At 53.4% G+C, this 21,319-nt stretch overlaps 2 protein-coding genes and 1 long non-coding RNA gene across 4 annotated transcripts; 1 reads left to right on the plus strand and 2 right to left on the minus strand.

Annotated features, from left to right (window-relative positions):
• Positions 1-1,046: 1,046 nt before the first annotated feature.
• On the minus strand, positions 1,047-4,999 carry HOXA11 (homeobox A11). Its single transcript, XM_081244321.1, has 2 exons — positions 4,281-4,999; positions 1,047-2,850 (listed from the first exon to the last, which is right to left on the minus strand). The coding sequence occupies exons 1-2, from the start codon at positions 4,996-4,998 to the stop codon at positions 2,618-2,620; spliced, it is 951 nt and encodes a 316-aa protein (XP_081100447.1). The 5' UTR covers position 4,999; the 3' UTR covers positions 1,047-2,617.
• On the plus strand, positions 4,856-9,081 carry LOC308622706. 2 transcript variants are annotated; one of them, XR_014016678.1, is made up of 5 exons: positions 4,856-4,935; positions 5,054-5,095; positions 5,603-6,105; positions 6,999-7,175; positions 8,376-9,081. It is a non-coding gene; the product is annotated as an uncharacterized lncRNA (long non-coding RNA). The 2 variants fall into 2 exon arrangements; XR_014016677.1 differs by having other exon boundaries at positions 5,054-6,105.
• Positions 9,082-15,577: 6,496 nt separating this feature from the next.
• HOXA13 (homeobox A13) lies at positions 15,578-20,111 on the minus strand. Its single transcript, XM_081244226.1, has 2 exons — positions 19,059-20,111; positions 15,578-18,349 (listed from the first exon to the last, which is right to left on the minus strand). The coding sequence occupies exons 1-2, from the start codon at positions 19,972-19,974 to the stop codon at positions 18,105-18,107; spliced, it is 1,161 nt and encodes a 386-aa protein (XP_081100352.1). The 5' UTR covers positions 19,975-20,111; the 3' UTR covers positions 15,578-18,104.
• Positions 20,112-21,319: the final 1,208 nt, after the last annotated feature.

Below are 21,319 nucleotides of genomic sequence, written 5' to 3' on the forward strand. Positions count from 1 at the left end.
CAAACCCGCGCCCGCTCGCCGCCCGCCCTCGAACAGTCCTCCTGGCTAGACACTCTGTAGCAACTTGTGAGACTTGGTTAATCTTTAACCGTCCCAAAGGAAGTCTCCTTAAATCCTAGGCTTCCCTGCCCACTCCTTCCCTGCCCCCAGGAGAGTCCTTGTTCACCTCTGTGTGTCTATCAACCTAGGCATTCATCTCCGGGGTCCGTCCCATTCCCCTTTGAGCTTAATTTCCCCAGTCGCGCAAGTTAGACAAACACACAAACAAATAAACAGAGCGGGGCTATGGGGTCTGGGGCCTCTCTCCAAATTCCATCCTCTCTGCTGCTCTTATCCTGCCTGAGTGGCTAGGGAGAGAGTGGGGATGGGGGTGGGGGTGGGCAACAAAAGGCTCTGGCCTTTCGCCCTGCCCCTCAAGGTTATGGGTGATGTCCAAATTTAAGGCAGAAGTTCAAAGGCAGGAAACAAAGAGGAAACCAGTATCTTTCTTTCCCCAAAGGGAAAAGGCAGCCTCAACTGGGAGCTGGGGAGAAAAGAAAGTGCTCTTAGAGACTCCTAAGACTGCTCTGTCTTTGTACCCAGACCAGTCTCCCTCTTGCTGCAGGGCTCCCCAGGGCACCCTAGAGTGTTTCCACTTCAGGCCTCCTAGTCTTGAGGTAAGTGAGTCCAGCCTGGGATCAGACCCACTGGCCACCTCAAGCCCCAAGGCTTTCTCCCAGGGCTGGGGTCAGTTTGAGAGGATGAAGCCCCGTATTCCAGGCCCTGAGATACCCCATTCCTGGGACCCCACTTCCCCATGTGAGGGAAGCCAAGGACCTGGCCATTCACCTTGGCTTCCTAAGTTTGGCTTCTAATGGAGTTAAATCCTAAGTCACCTCCCCACCCGCTCAGGGGCCTAGTAACTTGCCCCTTTCCTAAGGGGGGTGGTGTTGTTGGTGCTGGGTGGGGGGCAGACATTTGGCAGTAAAAGGCGAGCGGGGAGAGGAATGTCACACCAGGACCCAATACTCAAGTTTCCACAGCCTTTATTTTCCTTGTGCCCTGTCACCTGTATACATGCTGCGACATACGCAGTGGGTGAGAATGGAGGACAGGCCAATACTCCTGTTACAAACAGAGCCACCAGACGCTTCTTAACACAGCGGGGCAGAGGAGATTTAATGGAAGGGTGCCTGCCTTTCTCAGCTGAGGTCCCCAGACCCTGGAGGGCCGAACAACCTCAGAGCATCTCCCTAACACTTTTCAAATATTGCAAGAAATTAAAAAGACCGTTCCCGACACACTTCCCATCCCCTCCAATACCCCAAAGGCAATCAACTAATGGCAAAATATATATATTCAAACAAAATAGGTTATAGTTCCTTTATTTACAAGTCTTTTGAACACCATCCCTGTATGAAGCGTACATTCAAATATTTTTAGCAGTGAGTGAGTTTAACCATGGAACACTGTAAACAGATAGAGCCTTTAAATATTTTCTTCATCTTTTTCCCCCCTCTACATTGCATCTTTTAAAATTTGCTTTGGTTCTTTCAGGGAAATATATATATATATAATATAATATTTATCTTTTAAAATAATTCCAAATCACTCTCGAGCTCTTGGAAGGTCACTGGAAGCTTCCAAGCTCAGTTCTGGGGTGACGATGGGCAGAGCGTGGTGTGGGAACTGGGTGCTTGGGGGGCTCAGGCCCCTCATAGCCGGGGACCGCTGGCCAGGCCCGCTGCTCTGCTGCTCCGCCGCTCCGCTGAGCAAATCCAAGCTCGATTTAAGTGTGCTGTAGACTTTGCCAAGCTGCCGCACTCCACAGGCATTTCCTGCAGGGATCTGGGGGCCAGCGGCCTGGGTGCAGCCTCTCGGCTTTTTGATGTCTTCCACCTTAGGGAATGGTCTGCTCTGTCACTAGGCTTTAGGCCAGAGTGGCAGGCCAGGACGAACACCCTAATCGGTAGGAAAAACTAGGTGAGCTGCAGAAGTCGACTGCTGGAAACTCAGGCCTGGGACAGTGTGGTGAGTGGCTAGGAGGGGGTGGAGAGCCCCTAATGCCACCTGGAATAGTAGATTATTTTCCCCTCAAGGATCAGCAGCCCTCTCCCACCTCACAGCGTCCTCTTAGCCCAGTCATCTTTCACATTGGCTTTGGAAAGGAGCCCCAATCCGGATGTCTAGGAATCCTCCCCTTTCCTTCTGCTCCTGTTCCCAAACTGAACTGGGTTTGGAGATCTTGACGCAGGGGTCCTGGAAGTGGACAGGCTCCATGTGGAGGGTCCCTGGTCGGGGTCATTCTCCAGGGGGCCTGGAGGGGGCCCAGTCCCTGATGGAGACCACACCCAACCCGAAGCTCTGCAGTCTCCAAGAGTGAACCACCAGCGGCCCCGAACCATTCATTCTCGTTGATGCACAACTCTCCAAATCCAATTATTGTTAGAAATCTTAACCACCGATGCCCAGGAGCGTCCCAAGAGGCCTCCTTCCAGGCTGTCTCCGTGTAGCCTCCTCTCTCTTGCACATTGCCTTTCTTCAAAAGTCACCGCGTGCCTTGACCTTGTCAAGGTCAAAATCTGCATATAATCTCATGTGTATGAAGCCCCCCACCCAGTTCCAGTTGACTGGAGCCTTAGAGGAGCGGGTTGGCCGAGTAGTACTGTAAACGGTCTCTGTTAATTTTTTTTTCCTTCATTCTCCTGTTCTGAAACCAGATTTTGACTTGACGGTCAGTGAGGTTGAGCATGCGAGACAGCTGCAGGCGCTTCTCTTTGTTGATGTACACACTGAAGAAGAACTCCCGCTCCAGCTCCCGGATCTGGTACTTGGTGTAGGGGCAGCGCTTTTTTCGGGTTCGTTGGCCACCTGTGAAGGGAGAAAGAGGCAGGGAGAGAGCCAGGTGTGACGGCTTTAATCCATCCCAGAGCCCCAAGTGGAGGAAAAGGGCTGGCCGCAGGGACTGGAGGCCCTGCCCAAGCCCCATCAAGGTCCCCCCAGGTCCCTGCCTTCAGGCTCCTACTGCCGGCTGGGGAGAGGCTGCCGGTGGAGGCTCAGCTCCAGATAAAAGCCAGCTCCCTAGATAGGCCCCCAGGGAAGCTGCTTACTCTGCCCCAGAGCAGAAAGGAGGGCTCCTCAATGCAACAGGCGAGTTTGCGCCGCTGAAACCGCTTTCAAAGCAGCAAGCGGGGGTCGCCGGCTGCCTACAGCCTGGCCAGACTAAACAAACAGCCGCCCGCCCGCGGACATTTCACCTTCCAGCACCTGGGCGGCCGGTTCCCGAGGCAGTAAAGGCGGCCCCAGCCCCAGTCTTTCCCGGCTGCGGCGGGACTCGGCCCTCGTTAACATCTGGGGCAGCTGCCGGGTCTCCGTCAGCCTGAGTCCTGGCCATCAGCTCCTGCCTCCCCGGCCAGCCTCCTGGCTTCCGCGAGGTGGGGAGGTGGCAGCGGAAGCCCCCTACCCTGGGCCTTTCCTGAACACCAAGGCCACAGAGCCATCCTGGTCCCCCCCGGCAGAGCAGGGGTGCTATTCCGATAGGGTGGAGGAACGAGGGGTTTCCCAGATCTGCGGGCAGGCTCGACTTGCTCCCCTTTCAATAAAACTCCACCAGAAGTAAAGAAAAAAACCCGCTTTTGACAGATTGAATAACAACTGTAACATGCAGTCGGACAGAAGGCAGCACGTAATTGCCACCGCGCCACAGGAAAATGGCTTCCTTTGGACAAAAAGGCCAACTTTGGGTTAGTTTGTTTCTTTTAATGTATTACTCGAGCAAAGCGGGCTATTTTATATGTTAAACACGCTCCTAGTGCCATCGTTAAACAGCGATGTCTTTGAATCCCGGCCGGGACTGGAATCCCGGCGCAACACATGGCTTTTATAAAAATCTCCGGATTACCTCGCTATCAAAGGCTCCGGAGCCCTTGCAAGGGGAATTTACAGGCGCCCACCTCCGGCTCCCCAGCCCCGACCTGGTCCCGAGAGGGGTCGAGCTGCTGGGCTTGGGAGCTGAGAAGGGGAAAAAGGGGAAAAGGCAGTTGTGTGGGGTTTTTTGTTTGTTTTGTTTTGTTTTTTTGTTTTTTTTTGCAGGCATGCCTTGGCCGGTGGGTATTTCACGGCCAATTTCAGCACTCGCCACGTGATCCCGCCTTTTATAACAAAGTTTTGTTGGGGGAAACCTAAAGGCCCTTCATAAACCTTATATGCTTATAAAACAGCATATAAAAATTTAACAGCGGTGCTGCGCTAGATTTCCAACTCCCCTTTCATAAAGCGCAGGGCGCTGCCTTTATACGTACTGGAGCCGCCGGCCTTGTCCTCAGTGTGGCCGGAAGACGACTCGGGGCTGCTGCTGCTCTCGGGGCGCCGCCGCCGCTCCTTTTCCTCCGCCGCCGCCGCCGCCTCCCGGCAGCCGCCGGCGCCGCTGTCCGAACTTGAAGTTGCCGGCGTGCCCGTGGCCGCTGCCGCCGCCGCCGCCGCCGCCGCGGAGGTCGCCGCGGCTGCCGGGGGCCCCTTCTCGGCGCTCTTGTCCCCAGGGTAGTCGGAGGAGGCGAGGTTTTCCGGGGTGCCGTAGGCCGTCTCGAAAAACTGGTCGAAAGCCTGTGGCAGGACGCCGTTTCGGCCCACGGTGCTATAGAAATTGGACGAGACGGCGGGGGTGGGGTGGTGGTAGACGTTGGCCGAGCTCTTGGCCAGCACGTCGCCAGGCACGCCGGCCGCGCTGGGCGCCTGCAGGCAGTCTCTGTGCACGAGCTCCTCCGCGGAGTAGCAGTGGGCCAGATTGCCGCGGGGGTGCCATTTAGTGGCGGGCTCAATGGCGTATTCTCTGAAGGTCACTTCGCGCACGGGTTGGACCTGGGGCAGGTTGGAAGAGTAGGAGTATGTCATTGGGCGCGAAGACGGGGTCTGGGGCAGAAAAGAAGGGAGGCTGGAGAAATCTGGACCCGAGACGTAGTAAGTACAACTTGGCAAATACATGTTAGAGGAGCAGGGGCCACGCTCATCAAAATCCATCATTGGGCTACCTTGGGCTTTCCGCAGTAGCCGAGCTTAACATGATTCTCCACTGCAGCTGCCTCTTTGAAGCGGATCCGTGAAGTAGAAATTTGGAGACGTAAGCTGACGTGGAAATCTATCCCCATCCTTAGCAGGGAGGTGCTGGTCATGTGACCCGATGTTGAAATTGACAAGCTGCTAGCTAGTCCGGACCTTCCCCCCCCCCCTTTCCTTTCCTTTCTTCCACCCCCCCCCCGCCCCCGGCTTCCTTTCTTTGTAGCCACCTCAGGGGAAGCAACAGATCGTCACTCGGTGTTCTCACCGAAAGCACGTAATCGCCGGTGTAACTCATGTTGGCTGGGGGGGGGCCTCCCGGCGCGCGGCGAGGCTGGGTGCTACCCCGTGCCAATTGCTTGTGCTCAGCTGCACGGTCCTGGCCCTCGAGTGCGCCGAGGGCGGTGAGAGAGCTCAACTCCTGCCACCCACCACTCCCCGGGTGAGGGAAGCCACAGGCTGGGGGTGGCCGGGTGGGAGCTCGTCGCTGCGTGGCCCGTGCGTGGTCTTGGAATCTATTCGCCTGGAGGCTCGCGTTCGCACCTCCTTCTTCGCTGTCCCCCTCCCACAGGCTTGCTTTGGGAACCACCTCTGCCTCCGACTTTGGCCGGACCCCCTTCGGGCCAGGGTTTGCAGCCGTGGATGTGCCTGCCTCGTGGCTCGCCCGATTTGCACGGTGACTTGATTACACGCTCGCATTCATGGTCACTTCCGAAGCGCTTTAGTGCCTTCCGTCCCTAAACCGCCAACAACCTGGGCGGCTTCCCCCGCGGTTTGTCAGGGATCCGCAGGTCCCGGAAAGCCCTTCGTCTCACCCGGGATCCACCTCCCTTTCATTCTCCCTGCCGGCCTCATCACCCCACGCCCTGCCCTTGGAGAAACCCGCTCCTCCTCGCTGTCTGCCGGGGTTCGGAGTGACACCGCAGAACCAGAGGCGTGGGAGCTGCGCCGCTGCGCACTGGTCCGCCCGCCCCCCTGCCGGGTCTTCTGGAGCTGAGGACTCGGGGAACCATGGAATTGAGGCGAGCCTTGGGCTGCTTTAGAGGCGCTGACATCCAAGGAGACTTCTCCTGGGTATGCTGCACCTTCCGGGAGCCCACAGCTGAGCTCCAGAGCTGTAGGGAGAGTGGGGGCAGTGAGCAGGGGGCGAGGGCCAGGGAGCTGTGGCTGAGAAAGGGGTAACACGCCACCTTTCTTCTGCAAAGCTTGAGAGCCAGGGATGTGCAGGGCAGAAACTCAGAAGGCTCGGCGCCTTTCCGGCTACTCATCCCACAGAAGGGACACAATGCCAAAGAAAAGAGGCGTCTGTCTGAACCTCCCAGCACCTTGGGTGAAAAGAACGCTTTGAAAAGGCTAGGTTTGAGCTAAAGAGAGAGACAGAGGCCATAGCAGCTAGTATGAGTCTAGCTTTCTTGGGAAGAGGAAAGAAAAAAAAAATGAGATGGTGAAAAATGCTTGCCATCCTGCAGCACTGAATGAACAATGTTTGGGAGAAGCAGAAGAGGAGGGCATAGAGCAGCCAGGCAGGGCCAGGCGCTGGGAGGGGTTCAGCTCTGAGGCCTCCCCACACCTATCTTCTTGGAAGGAACTGGATGTCGCTGAAGGAGAGTTGAAAAATGAAAAAGAATAACCTTTTCCCTTTCCCCATCCAGGAAATAGCCGAAGGTATTTATATATCTTGGGGAGATTTAGAGTATAACCTCTAAGATCTTTGGTATTTAAGTGTCAACATCGATTTATTTATTTATTGCTGAGCTAACTGTAACTGACACAATAACAAAATCTAATCGTGTATTGCACTGGAAAAGAAATATTCTCATTATGTATTTTCTCTAAATGATGGCCCACCATTGCATTTGAATACTCGCTGTAAATATCAATAATATCGAGTAATTACTCTGTAGTGGAGTACACTAATTTATTAGCATTTATGTTTATGTGGCTCCAACCCCCCCCCTCCTTTACAGGGTTGCATATCACAAATCAAACTACTCCGACACATTGGTTTAATGAACGCTTTATTCAGGATTTGCTGCAAGAACTTCCATGCCCCTTGAATCCCTGAGAGCTGAACTTGAAATTATTTGTGCATCTCCAGCTTGACATATTTGGCCACTGTGGCTTGTGCAGAGGGCAGTATCAGGGTGAATGAAAAGGTCTGGTGGGAAGGAAGGTCATTGGGAAGGGCAGCTTGAGACCTCCTAAAGCTGGGAATCACAGTTACAGGATTGCCCTGCAGCGAAAAAACTTCTATTTCCAGCGGTGACCAACAAGGCAAAATATTTATTTCTCCACAGCATCTCTTTCTTGAAGACTGAATATAAAAGGGAGAAGGAGAGGTTTGCGAACAGCAGTATTTAAGTCATTCCCTGGCTGATTTTGGCTCTCTCAAACTCTCTCCCAGCAGCCCACCCAGTCCCCGCCACCCCGACCCTCGGACAAAAGGAATGCTTGAGGGGTTTCAGTGACTTTGCCATAACAAAGGCGTCACCATTGCGGGGCTTGCCCTGCCCCTGGGTGAAGGCAAACAAATTCTTGCACTTGCATTAGGGCTTTTAAGACTATAATTGAACCCGGGGGCGTCTAGGAGAACCAAAAACTGTTCTAGACAGACCTGGGGTTTTATAGCAGTGCTGGCAGTCAACTTCAGCCTGTGCCTGAGCAGACCGGCTGCAGTGGCCTGCCAGCGGGGGACGCCAGGCTACCTACCCTAGCTGCACGCAGCCCCTCTCCCCATTAGATCGGTTTTCCCCTTGGTGCCAGGAAGAGGGGGGTCACCACAGAAGGGTTGGTATAGGGATATGTGCCGTTCCGTAGAACTAGTGCCTCCCATGTTCTTGAGAGCCAAGCCGAGAGGGTGCTGGTCAGTCTGGATCCCATGGGTGTCTGCAGGAGACAAAGGCGAATTCCCGAGGAAAGGCTGGGGCAGGGGAAGGCGCTCTAGGAGCGGCTGGAAGGGCAATTCGGCTGAACCAAAGCGGGGTGCCGGGAGGGTCTTGCAGCCTGGAAGGGGGTGAGTGGGGGCGTTGCTGTGAAGATGGATGAGGATAAAGGCTCTTGATGCTAGAAGGGAAACCGCCTGGAGCGGCGAATGCTTTTAGTTCCCCGTTAGGGACGGGAGGGGGATGCTCTGATCCCCAGTGCTGCGCACTGTTCCCAGCTTTGCCTGCTTCTGCCCCCCTTGCATGGAATATACTGGCGGTGTGAATGGTTTTGGGGGGTGCTGTTTGGAGGTAGGTGCAGCTCTGAGGATCAGACCAAATCTTAGGGAGGCAGGGGAGGCAGAGCTTCGGGTCCTTGGTTTTGACTTTGCTCTGAGCCTAATTGACTCTTCCGCTTTGCAGGAGGCCCAACAGCCAAGCTGAGCCCACCCGGCTCAAGAGAACACCCGACGGGGTGGGGGGGAGCTAAGGCTGTCCTGGAAGGCCAAGTGCGAGTTGCATTTTTTGAAGAGTCCAGGACGGGCATGGCTGTGACATTGGCCCTGGAGACTGGTTTCCCATGAGTTGTTCTTTCTCAGGAGCTCCACAGTGTGAGGCCATCTCCAGAAAACAGTCTTCAGTGTGTATTTCCTTTTATCGTCAACCCGGAGCCCCACGGCAGCTAATGCAAGAGGCCAAAAATGTTTGGGAGGAAGAAAAACAAAGGCAGGAAGTGGCGGCGGCTTGACGGTGCGTGTGTGTCTGCGGAGAAGGGAGGGAGCCATTTCAACCTCTTCTTGTTTTTCCAAACTTCAGGGTCCAGGCAGCCCTCGCAGGGCCGACCCGTTGCTCCCCACGCAGCATTTGGAGATGGCCACCCGGAGAGGAGAAGGCTGGCGCCGGAGCCAGCCTTGTCAGGCGGAAACGGCTAACGAGGCGATTTGCTCAGCAAAGCAGACCAAGCCTTTCCAAACTTCATTTGATTTGGCCCTAAAAGTGGGGGGTTGGGGGATTCTGCAACACCTCCCGGACCCTCCTTGGCGGGCGGGCTGAGTGCTCCGTGGCGGGGATTCGGGAGCCCTGCACTCCACGCGCCTTCCCAGGCGGGATATGGGAATAAAGTGTGTCCAGATGCCTCAGCCCAGCACTGCCGCCTCCCCTTCTTCTTGCAGCCGAGGGGTCTGGGCAGCAGCCGGAGGGTGCCTGCTGGCAGTGCCCAGGCTGGGTAGCCTTGGCACAGTTAGTGTGCACCGGTGTTGTCATGCTGGGGGCGTTTCCAGCAGAGTCATTCAAGGGATGTGAGCAGAAAGGACCATCACTTGATAGGCAGCCTAACACCCGCTCACTCTGAGGGAGGATAGAGCTGGGGGGCAGGGAGCGCCTCCACACTCCGGGGTTCCCAACCCCAACTGGCCATGCTGCTAGGCTGCCCTCTTCTCTCTTCGGGGCTGGCTTGGCCTCTGGCAGCGGCTCATTGTCCCGGAATCTGAGAACCTGAAGTCCCCGTGCCACTTGCAGCCCTGTGACTGCTCAGTGCACAACCCTTAGTGTGAATGCCAACATCAGGCTGTCCGCTCACTCTATTACCTCCCTAGCCATCCATCTCCATCTCCCTGCGGCTCCTGCTTGCTGGTCTCCTGCCTCTTTCCAGCTGAGTCTCCCCTTCTACGGCCTCCCGCCTCTTCCGATACCTCCCCTAAGCTGAGCAAGAGCTGAGGTGCCACTGGAGGGCACTCAGTTCGGAAAGCACAGAGAAAGGAGGCTGGTTAAGTTCCTGACTCTCCCCCAATTCAGGCCTCCACCAGGGGTCTGAACTGGACCTCTCACTTCCTTCTTCTGAATACTCCATTCCAGGTTCTTTTTCTCTCCCTCCCTCTCTGATCAACACTCTCTCCTTCTCTTCTTAGGACTCAGCTCCTGATTTTCTAGGCCTGGCAGCCTTGGATGGCAGCCGGCCTGGGAGGGGTAAGGCCCACCTGACAAACCAGAATTCACTCCCAAAGATCAACAGTTGTTTATCTGTGGATCACATAGGGCACCAAATTTTTTGCTTTTTCTTACTGGTCTGAGCCCCTACCTTCCTCTGTCCCTAAATGCCACACCTGTTTCTAGAAGGCTATACAAAAGACCATTTCAACCCCTGTTATCATACTGCACACAGGTGCAAGAGCCAGCTGGAGGACCCAGGGTGGAAATGGCTATCAAGCCCTTCACGGGGCTGAAGGCCAGGCCGCCATTTGGGGGCCTTCTCTTTCCAAGTGGGAGATATCCTGGAGGTACATCTGTCCTCCATGGTAAGCCTGGGAGATGGGTTGTCTGGGAAGCTCAGGAGATCTACTAGAATTTGTTCTTAGGAAATGGTCTATTGGCAGATCGTGGCCAACTAATCACATTTCCAGGCACCGTCTAGAGGAGGCACTGAGGCTTCAATGAAATATCAGGAGACCCCCTTCTATCACTACTAGGTGGAGGCAGGGGTTAATTTATCTCCTTGGCTTGGAGAGGCACCTGTCCCACCCACAAGCTCCTCCTCCCTTCCCTAAAGCAGGGGAACAGGTAATGCCTTGAACTTGACCTTATGGTTGGTTCTTATCTGACTCACAGGCCCAATCTCCAAGGTCCCTAAAGATCTGAAGAAGTCCACGTCCTTCCACTGGCCACTGAGGGGTGGGGCATAGGGTTTAGCAGAGGGTCTCAGACACCCAAGCAAGCTCGTTATTATTTAGTTTCGTGTGTCCCAAAGTGATGGGAGAAAGAGGGTTACTTCCTTTGAGAAGAACTATTTTTATTTTTATCGTGGTGGACTCATTAAAGATTTTTTTCCCCTACTGAGTGGGAACAGATGGGGGTGGGGGTTGAAGGGCAAAGCCCTGGTTCCCAGTGTCTGCCTTCCATTCTCCCCGCAACTTCGGCCCAAAGGGGGCTTGGGTTGCCCCAGCCAAGTGTATCCGTAAGAAAGAGGACAAAAGACGGCAGCCCAACCAGAAGGCCATTTCTGGTCCTTGGGGTCTTGGTCCGCATGGCTGTGGCTAACAGGAACCTCCCATACTCCAAGCTTCAGCTGCCACCTAGGGCAGTTCCCCAGGCTCCTCCGGTTCTACTCAGCCTCGATCCATGGCTGGCTCACACTCCAGGCTGGAGAAGAGCAAGCCCCTGCCTAGTCAAACCCTGCCCTAGGAGTCTCCCCTATGTGCCCTGATAGGCAGTTCTGTGATGGTACCTGTCCACGGACAATCCTTCTACCTACCTACTGTCCCCTCAAGATTCCACCCATGCAGCCCTAGGGATGCAGCTCAGCTTTCCTGTATTCTGTTAAAAAAAAAAGATGAAATCATTTGCAGGGCCTCTTTGATTCACCTGGAGCAATAAGCTCAGCGGCAGAGCAGGTTTAAGCGATTGACCACTAGGCCTGATGCGGTGACCTGCTGCAAGCAGGCTATGGGCAGAGGGAAGGGGCCCCGACCCCTCCACAGCACAGTGAGGGGGTTCTTGGGGTCTGGGAGTCAGGGATTTTTACCTTTGGCAGAATGCACCTCACTTCTTGGCCCATATTTTAGGCAGGAGAAGAAGAGCATCAAAGTTCTCACCAAAGGCCTGCCATGCACTGAGGGAGCGGACCTGGACTCAGAGACCTCAGTAGAGGCTCCCAGCAGGTTCCTTGCTTCCCTATTCTACTCCATGCCCAGCTGGCCCAGCTGCCCCGCCAGGTCCCTTGTTTCTACCGGAGCTCACGACTCGGATCCAGCCGCGTCCGCTCTCCTGAGCTTGAAGGCGTTGCCTCTCACCCGGGCTAAGCTTCCGCGGGCTCAGCTCTTCCAGGACTCGACGGGCACATAGCCTGGGCCACCCCTGGCTGCGGGAGCTCCTCTTCAATACGGCTGGGGGCGAAGGAGTTGGTAACCAAGAAAGAACTGCCTCCAGTCCACGATCCCAGGGTATCAGAACCAGCTTGCAGCCGGCCAGTTGTGTGTCCTGCGCCTTCCCGCGGCGACCGGCCCTGACCATGGAGACAGCCATGGTGCGGAGGACTTGACCTTTACGGCGCGAGAGGAGGGCGCTCTCTGAGCTGCCGGGAGGGGGGTTCTGCTCTTTCCAACCTCTCCCACCCAATAGCAGCCCGCACAACGCATGCCGCTCACCCCCATTCCCCCCTCCATTTTGTGCAGTGTCCGCAGACCCGCAGCCGGAACAAAGCTCCCAGCAGTGGTCTCACCGTCGCCTTTGCGAGCTCTTGTCCCTAACTCCCCTGGGCCAAAAGCCTCAGAGCTTAAGCCTAGCGATCTAAGTCACCCCGCCCCCCACCGCGCCCTCTTTTTTCACTTAACCCCAGCCGCCCTCAGCCAGGGCCAGGGTATTACCCTGGGTGCCAGCCGGGCCCCCGTCTGTGCCAACTTCCCGTGCGCCGGGTCCTGGCCTTGGGCTGCGGGCGGCGCCGGGCCTACAGCCGAGCCTAGCGTGGCCGAGGCGCGGGATGAAGCGAGGCCGAATCTGCCTTCCGGCCCGGGCGGAGACCCGGGACTGCGCGGGGCGCCCGGATGCGGCCGCACGGGTCCGCAACGTGGCCGTGCGTGCCCCGTTCGCTCTCCGCTCCCTCGGATCTCACCCCACCCGTCAGGCCGGGGTTCAGAAAGCGGAAGTATTTGGTAGAGGAAAACACGGTTTCTTTTCAGCCCGTTTCAGAACCCCCTTTAGAGAAAATGCTCCTGTCAAGTTTTATTTCCCGTTGCAAACCACCTTCCACGCTGCCAAGAATTAAGACCGGGAGAGATTAAATACCCGATTATTCTCATGGGGAGGGAGGGGCGGGGCGGAGAAGGGGCACCCGCACAAAACATTCGTTTGACTCGGCTTGTCCTCATCAAATAACGCCTAGAGAGACCCGCGAAGGCCCGCGCGGGCGGCGGTGACGTCAGCCTGCAGCGGCGGGACGAGGCGCGGCGCGGTGGCCGGCCCTCCGGAGTCCGCCCGGCGCGGGCCTAGGGCGTCGGGGCCTTGACCTCTGCCTAATGTCCTGCTGCACGCCCCCTCCGGCCCACAAGCCGTCCGAGCGAGGCCGGCTCTCTAAGGCTTTGAGCCTCCATTTTGAGGAGAGAGTTCATACCGACGCGCGGAGGATTTCGAGCCTCCTCGGCCCCCGAGGGGCGCGGCATCGGGTGGCTCCCCAGGTCCGCGGCGGTACTTCTCCCGCGCGTCCCCGTCCCTGCACCTGGAGGAGGCCCCGCGCCGCTGCGCGACCGCCCGCAAAGGTTCGCACATCTCCGAGGCCCCGTTGTGAAGATTGCTGCCGAGTGGATCCAGCTCTTCGGCGACGCGACGGAGCCAGGCAGAAATGAAATCAACTGTGGCGAGGCCTTGGCTGCTTCCACGGAGGACTTTTCTGTGCCAGCGTCCTTTTTCTTCCCTTGAAAATCAAATTAAAAATAGCAAACACCTTTCAGGCATTCGTCGGCGCTAGGCAGATGCGCTAGGATTGAAGCAGCCGATCAGAAAGTGGGTATTTTCATAAAGAATGAAGCCGGCTGTTATTGACACGGCGGCCTGGCGGGTGAAAACTTAATTATTGTGTGCGTGTCCTAAAACTGAGGCATAAATCTCCCCAGGCCTCTTGGATAACGTTACATCTTTGCTTATGAAAAATGGGATGTGAGCAACTCGCTGCACATTTCTCTGATTCTCCAGGTCTTGGGCTGCTGACACGCATTCGATCAACTTTAAAGGAATGCGCATAAATCAGCAAGCCCCTAGCGTCTCCTCCATAGAGGTTCGCAAATCCGGAAGGGCGCCTCTGAACCCCCTGGGTCTGGAGCTTAGCAGTCCCGGGCAGGCTCCGTCTCCCCTCCGAAAGAAACTCGGGAATTCGCAGAGAGGAAGCGAGTAGCCGCATCTTCACCAAACCCTCCAAACACACTCAGCAGGGTGTAATCCGCACATGTATTATCATACGGTGAAATGTGTCATTAGCTACCCGCACACATATGTATCATCCTCAGCTGAATTTCGCTGCCTCGTGAATTTTAAGAAAATATCTCAATTAGGTTGAATTTTTAAAAAGAATAATTTTCTCCCCCTTTCTTTAAAAAGTTGTTTTCTGTTTTCAAAAAAAAAAACAACTTAAATGGATGGCTTAAGCTCTGTATCAGGCATAAATAGTTGTGAAATGCAAAGTGGCGTTTTACAATCATCCACTTAAAATACCTCAATAAATTTGACAGTATTAAGAGCAGATGGAAAAAGTAGATTTTTTAAGTCCCATATTTACAATTTTTTAAAATGGTCACATGACAGGCCACTACAGGATTAAAAATCATTGCTAATTTAATAGACGGAAACGGTGTCTAGTTGTTTCCATATTACAATTTCTTATTCCGAAAGTGTGTCCCTTTTAGGAAAAAAAATACTTGAATCAGCTATTCAACAACACTATCCCAGTGTTTGGCGTTATTATTCCTACATAGTGGCTGGCATCCTCCTGGATGTCTTTTTTCTAAAGGTTCAGATTAATTGCTATTTGGGTATTGGGGAGCCATCATAATCCATGCTTACTTCAGGTTATCTGGTAGATCCATGGGAATTTTAAGTAAGAGGTAAGATAAACATTATCAACATCTGTTTCAGAACAGGGAGAAAGAAGCTCTGAAATATCTTCTGTCATTAGTTTCAAAAGCTGAAGGGAGAAAAAAAAAGAAAACTACTACTTTACCCAGAGTTCCTGCAGTGGCGATGGCTTGTGAAAGGGGTGGTATTCCGGCTGTAGAGCTGCTGTTGGCCTCCTTCCTAGGCCTGAAGCTCAGAATATTTCTTACATCTAAAGAAAAATATCCCCCGTCAACAGAAGAGTCCCCTTTGGAGCTGTTCGTAAACACACAGTCTGATCCAGCTTTGAGGGGATTTTCCACCACTTTAAACACTTTGGGAGAAAGCTGTTATTTTGGCTTGATGGCAGCTCATTTAGAAGCGGAGTGCTGCGGAACAAGATGTGGGGAGGTTGATCTGACGCATAATTTTCATTTGCTCCCACAAGTGGAGTGAAAATCCTCGGGGCAGCAAAATTTGATTGCACTTCACAAGACCATTCCATGCGTACATTTCAAGACCATGCTGTTTTTGAGACAGTTTTAGAGATTCTTTCTATAATCCTCCATCAATAAAGGAGCTCTAAGTCTTCAGGTTGGAGAGGTTTCCGTCAGCCAGGTTTGTAACCAACCAATATTATTTTCCATAAAATGATGAATAAGTTTACTCAGTTCACAATTACTTTCCTCTAACATAAAGATAAAATTAACCTCATCTTGAAATTCTGCACCCTAAGGATCCTGGTTCCACCAACATTTCAATACGTATATGCGTAGCATGTTTCTGACAAAACACATCACCTTATGTTTATCTTAAACATATAAACATACATATGTATTAGTTATGACTCTAAACACATCTGATGTGTTGTTTGGGGTCAATAAGTAGTAGATATGATTGTTATTACCAGTATAGTTTTGATGGTGGTTGTTAATATTAAATGTATATATTTCTTCCATAAATCAAACGGCAGCTTAGAAAACATCAGTATAAGATTGCACACCACCCAGGCGCAGCACTCAACTCTAAGCTATCCAGGATAACTCTCCTTCTGCATCCATATTATGGTCATTTTGTAGATATGAGATCTTTAAGCTCTCCATACTGACCTCTTAAGAGGTGAGTTTCTCTGAATTTCTGAAATGTAACTCTAGAGCTCTAGAGTTAGAAAGGCATCTGAAACTTTTTATTTACCGTATAGATTCCCCTATAGCTCTAATTAGGATGGAAGACCACCTTGGAGGGTGAGGGCCAAGAAAGAATGGTTATTTAAGAACACCTCTTAGACTGTAACAAAAATGTACAGCTTAAAAGCAGATCTGCAGAAATCTGATGCAGAGCAAGCCACTGTGAATACAAATCAAACTTAGCCATTAAAGAAGAGGAGCAAAACTTCATCAATGTAAGGTACATTTTGTACCTGAACTCTTGAAATCACCTTAAATTATATCATCCTGGGTCATCAGTAATTAATGATGCTATATCTGTACAGATTCTACAAATACATATACAAGCACACACAAGCACTGATATGCAAATGCCTACATGTATACACATATGATATATATTCACATATATACAGGCACATGTATAACTTACATATATTCAAATTTGCTCCATCTGGAGCCAAAGAAATGAGTACTAAATCTCTAAAACAAGGAGTCAAGGAGGTAAGACTTTTGATTCCCTTGAAGCTGAAGAATTACAAGGAAGCTTGTCAACGCGAGGTGGCGCCCTTGATCTACTAATCCAGCCGAGGCCAATTCATGAGCTGTCAAAAGTCAAGGTCACAAATTGTCTTTTTTCATCAAGGTCAAGGTTTAAGGCCTTTCCTAGTCCTGTCATTTCAACAAATATCAAAACCTGCCCTCTCAGACACATGCAGACCCAACAGCAGACTTTAAAATACGACAGCCTGGGCATCGCTGATACTAAACAACTGGTTTTCATTTTCCACAGGGAGCCTGGGAATTTATATTATCTCTTCCTCCTTTCTTTTCTCTCCCTTTTGGAATACCTGACACTTTAACCTTCTTGAAGCACTTATCTAAATTTTTAGGATTTTAGTTGTGAGGGATTTCTCCTTTTGCTTGAAAAATTTGTAGCCAAAAAACAAAACAAAACAAAACTGAATAATAATAGAAAAGAATGGTCCTTGGTTTGTATAGGACAAACCTGCTCCTTTTCTTTCTGTGCAGTGCATGTTTAGCATAGGAAAATAACGAGTATTTCCTTCAGATTTTAATGGCAGTGACTATTTTATTAACATAATTAATACCACTGTATCAACTATCTACAGGTCTAAGTTGGTTTTTTTTACTATTATTTTTAGTAGAAATATTTGAAAAGCAGGTGCACAAATACATTTTCACAGTGTGCTGAATGTCTTTATTTACAAGATAGCATTTCATAGTGAATATGAACAAAATGAATGTGCTGGTTGAAATAACTGCTTGACTAAAGATGTGCAGTGGAGATGAATCCCTAAACTTTCTAATGCAGTCTCATAACACAATAAACAAGGAAAAAATACTAATCCCTTAATAGAGCAAAATATAGAAAGTAAACATCTAACTGTCTCAGGGGAATGGATTTCCATTCTGACTTTTCTAAAAAATAAAAAAGGAAAATTATTTCTCCAGCAATATGTTTAGTAAGTATTGGGAAATACCAATTTAAATGAAAAATTAATTGTGTTCAAACCAAAGGCCACCATGTTCGGGTAGGACCTCTCAGGAGATCTGACACAAAGTGAATTCTGTGAATTATCTGATGCTTTAAATATTTTTTAAAGCTATCACATTCCTTTGAAAAGCAGATTATATTGGGGAGGAAAATATTGTCGAAATGCCACAAAAAATCTTGTCATAAGCAAGTAAAAATTATTATCAGAAGGACATTCCCAACCTGGGGTTCCCCTGTAGCCTCAAAGGCTCACTCAGCTGGTTGTGTTTACTACCAAGACAAATGATCCTCGGAAGAGCTTTCTCTCCCTTTGCCCCTTCATAGTAAATAGTCCAAGATCATTGTTTCAGTACCTTCTTCCCCTTTCCTTTCTAAATCTATACATGACATGTTTTGCAGAATATACAACAATGGTAGGACTTTCACTAAGATTTACCTGAGCAGTCACTTAACATGCAAAGGGGATGGTGATGGTGATCCAAGGACAAGCATACGTTTACAACAGCCTCTTGCATTTGTAACCAAGTTTCGGATTATTATCATATAACATAGTGTCCTAAAATATAACGGTCACATAAATACTTACAAGATTTCAGTAAATGTGTAACTTATCTGAAATTGCGTATTTCGGGGTTGATGTTTGACTCTAGAGTTTGTCATTTAACGGTCTGGTGGGGTTGGCGGGAGAACTGGCAGTCTTTACCATTTCTTAAAGTTTTAAAAGAGTTGTAGATTCCACAGGAGAAAAAGATACCCCTTAGGAAAGCAAAATGCCAGTATCTCTCTTTCTCTTTCCCATTCTTCAATTATTATTAGCATTATAATCATTATCTGGACAAAGCAACGAGTTCTGAAGCATTCTTCAAGTTGCCCTCTAGCTCCACTTTCAATCCATTAACTAGTGGTCTTCAGTTTGTTGATAACTTTTTTCTCTTTGACCCTCCTGTTCTGGAACCAGATTGTAACCTGCCGCTCGGAGAGATTCGTGGTGGCTGATATCCGCCTCCGTTTGTCCTTGGTAATGAATTTGTTTGTAGCGTATTCCCGTTCGAGTTCTTTTAATTGCACCTTGGTGTAAGGGACGCGCTTCTTTCTCCCCCTCCTGTAGGAGCTGGCGTCTGAGGGATGAGAGACCACATCTGGAAAATAGGGAAGGCAAGTTACAGAAGGGTCAGATGCAGGCCAGGACACAGGCAACAGCTCTTCCTGAGACACCGCCTTGCAGTGCCCGGCTGCCCTTTGCCATGCTGTACAATCCAGCCTTTCTGCCAAAATCTGGAGGGCCAGTGGGGAGGGTGGTTAGTTCTGCACTGAAATGAAATCGCCCAGGGATCCAATGACCACCCCAGCCCAGGCCACTCTGCCCACACAGCAGCGGGCTTTGCTTGATCTCCTGGCCAAACGTTAGCACCAGGCTCAGGGGACAACACTTCTATGCCCTGATTCCTCGCTGTATCCCCAAAGCCCCAACACTTGATGTTTCTACACTGAAGGATTTTTGAGAGAACGAATACGGGCAATTTGGTGAACCATTTCCAGGTCAATTTCCCATCCTTACTTAAGTCGATGTCAAGGGCTGGCGAGGGCGGGGCGCAGAGGGAGAAGGAAGCCAGCTAGGGTCCCCATAAGCTTCTTCTCAGCTATCCCTCACCCAGGGAGAGCCAGGACCAGCCCAACTCAAGAGCAGTGCGGGCAGCGCAGGCCAGCCGGGATCGGGCTCCCAGGGGTGCAGCACCACTAGGACAGGCCAGGGAGAGAGCAGATGGGCACGAGGGTGACCCAGGAGCGAGCGGAGGAGAAGCTGGAGCAGAACCGGAGGACCGGGACTGAGAAAGGGGCGCCATTTACCGGGCAGAGTGGACTTCCAGAGGTGGGGAGGCTGCGCCTGCTCTTTGGGGCAGTACATTTGGCCGTTCCAGCCATTGGGCAGCGCCCAGGGCTGGTAGCTTTCCATGGGAAGACCCAGGGGCTCGTGGCGCGACTCTCCGGGGCCCCCGAGGCCCGGCACCACCGGCATATCCAGGTAGCCAGGCACGGGCTGATGGTGGTGGTAAGGCCCGGGCGCATAGCCCTGGTGGTAGAAGGCGAACTCCTTAGCGCGTGAGCTGAACTCCTCGGCCGCGGGGCCGGCGGTGTCCATGTACTTGTCCGCGAAGGCAGCGGCGGCAGCCGAGGCTGGCTGCGCGCACGACTTGATGGCGTTGGGGTGCGGGCCCATGCGGGCGCAAGGGTAGTAGCCGCTGCCGAAATAGCCGTAGGGCAGCGCTGCGGGCCCCGACGAGCTCTGCGCCGCCGCCGAGCAGGGACTGCACTGCTTGGCGGCCTCGGCGCCCGCTGGGCCCGCGGGGCCCGGTCCTCCCGAGGACGACGCCGCCGCCGCCGCTGCTGCAGCTGCGGCGGCGGCGGCAGCGGCGGCGGCGGCCGACGGGGGCGCCTCCCCGGGCGCGCTGCTGTAGGCGGCCGCGGCGCCGGGCGCCAGGGGCGCCGGGTGCGCCATCAGGTTGCGGCACTGGTTGGCTGCGGCCGCCGCGGCCGCCGCAGCCGCCGCCGCCACCGAGAAGTTGCCCCCCGCGGCCGCAGCCGCCGGGTGGGGGAAGCCCCCGCCCCCGGCCCCGGCCGCAGCCGCCGCTGCCGCCGCCGCCGCCGCCGCCGCCCCTTCCATGTTCTTGTTGAGCTCGTCGGCCACCAGGCCGCCGCCGTTGTCGTAGAGAAACATGACGGTGGGCTCGATCCAGCGGGGGTGGAGGAGCACGGAGGCTGTCATAGCACGAGCCGCATGGAGAAGACCCCAGTGGCGCTGTTTTAAAAAGCCCCCAAGAAGTGAAGAGCGCGCGGCGCGGGGCCGGGGCCAGGGCGAGGGGGGCGGATCGCGCCCCGCGGGGTCGCGCCAGGCGGCCGCCCATTGGCTCAGGCCCCCCCTTCCCCGCTCCGCCCATGGCGTATGCAAAGCGGGCGGCTCCAACCCCGGCTCTGCTCTGTACACCCGCCGTCCCTGCCGCCGCCCGCGAGGTCCCCAGCGCCAGCGCCCGCCGCGCGGCCGCGCACCATTCACCCAGGGGAGAGGCGGGGGGTGCGGAAGGATAGGGGCGGAGGACAGGGCGGGCGGGACCGGGAGGGAAGAGCGACCTCTTCGCAGCTCCCCTTCCCTTCCCCTCTCCCAGTGGGGCTCGGAGCGGGGAGGGGATGGGGCGAGATGTTGGGTTGCGACCTGAGGCGGTGGGAACGGGTCAGGTAAATCTGCGGACAGCTGGGGACGGTAAAGTAGCGAGGCGTAGACCGGGCTGGGAGTTTCTTGGGGCCTCCGGCGCTGTTTTCTTTCCAGGTATCCGCGTCTCTTTCTGCAGCGAGACACCAGCACGGACACTTGCGCTTTCGGCTTCGACAGCGTCGCGATTTGGCTCTCTTTCCGGGGGAACCGTGGCGGGCAGTTTGTGGATGCGCCTGGCTTATGGGTCCCAGGACATCCCACTGGAAAACTTGGACTACATATAGAAGCTTCCTCCCCTTCTTTGTCCACAGTGTTGGTGGGCAATCTCCTACACTCGCATTTAGGCCCATATGCTCAGAACGACTCATCACACCCACACAGACACACGCGCGCACACACACCCAAGTGTACTCTGATCACACACTCACGCTTTTATATACAGACTGTTCCTCACTTTGTCCCAGTAACAACTCTTCCTCCTCCAGAGACTTTGAGATGGAGAGAGCGATCTTTGTGCACCGTTATTCAGTGCTCCCACATCTCCAGCCAGGCTGGCCTGTCTTGGAAGGTTAAGAGGAACAGGCCCCAGCTGGGTACTGAGCTGGGACTCGAGCCCCCCTTCTGGGGCTTTAATGAGGCTTCACAGAGCCTGGGCCAGAGCTGACTGTCCAGGCACCTGGGCACTCTGTATTGCACTCCGTTTGGGGACAGGAGAAAGGGACTCTTTGGGGCCACTTCACACCTCCCCCCACCCCGCCAAGTAGGACTGGGGAGAGCACTGTCTCCAGCCTGCAGCGGGTGCCCGGTCCTCCTCTGGCCATGAAGCAGCTCGAGAAGCTTTTTTTCCTCTGTGCCTGGGAAATGCGACCCTTTCCTGAGAGCACAGTGGGGTGTTGGTGCT

Source organism: Mesoplodon bidens (assembly GCF_964165515.1).
Source record: "Mesoplodon bidens genome assembly, chromosome: 9".
In the NCBI taxonomy this organism is placed as follows: Eukaryota; Metazoa; Chordata; class Mammalia; order Artiodactyla; family Ziphiidae; genus Mesoplodon; species Mesoplodon bidens.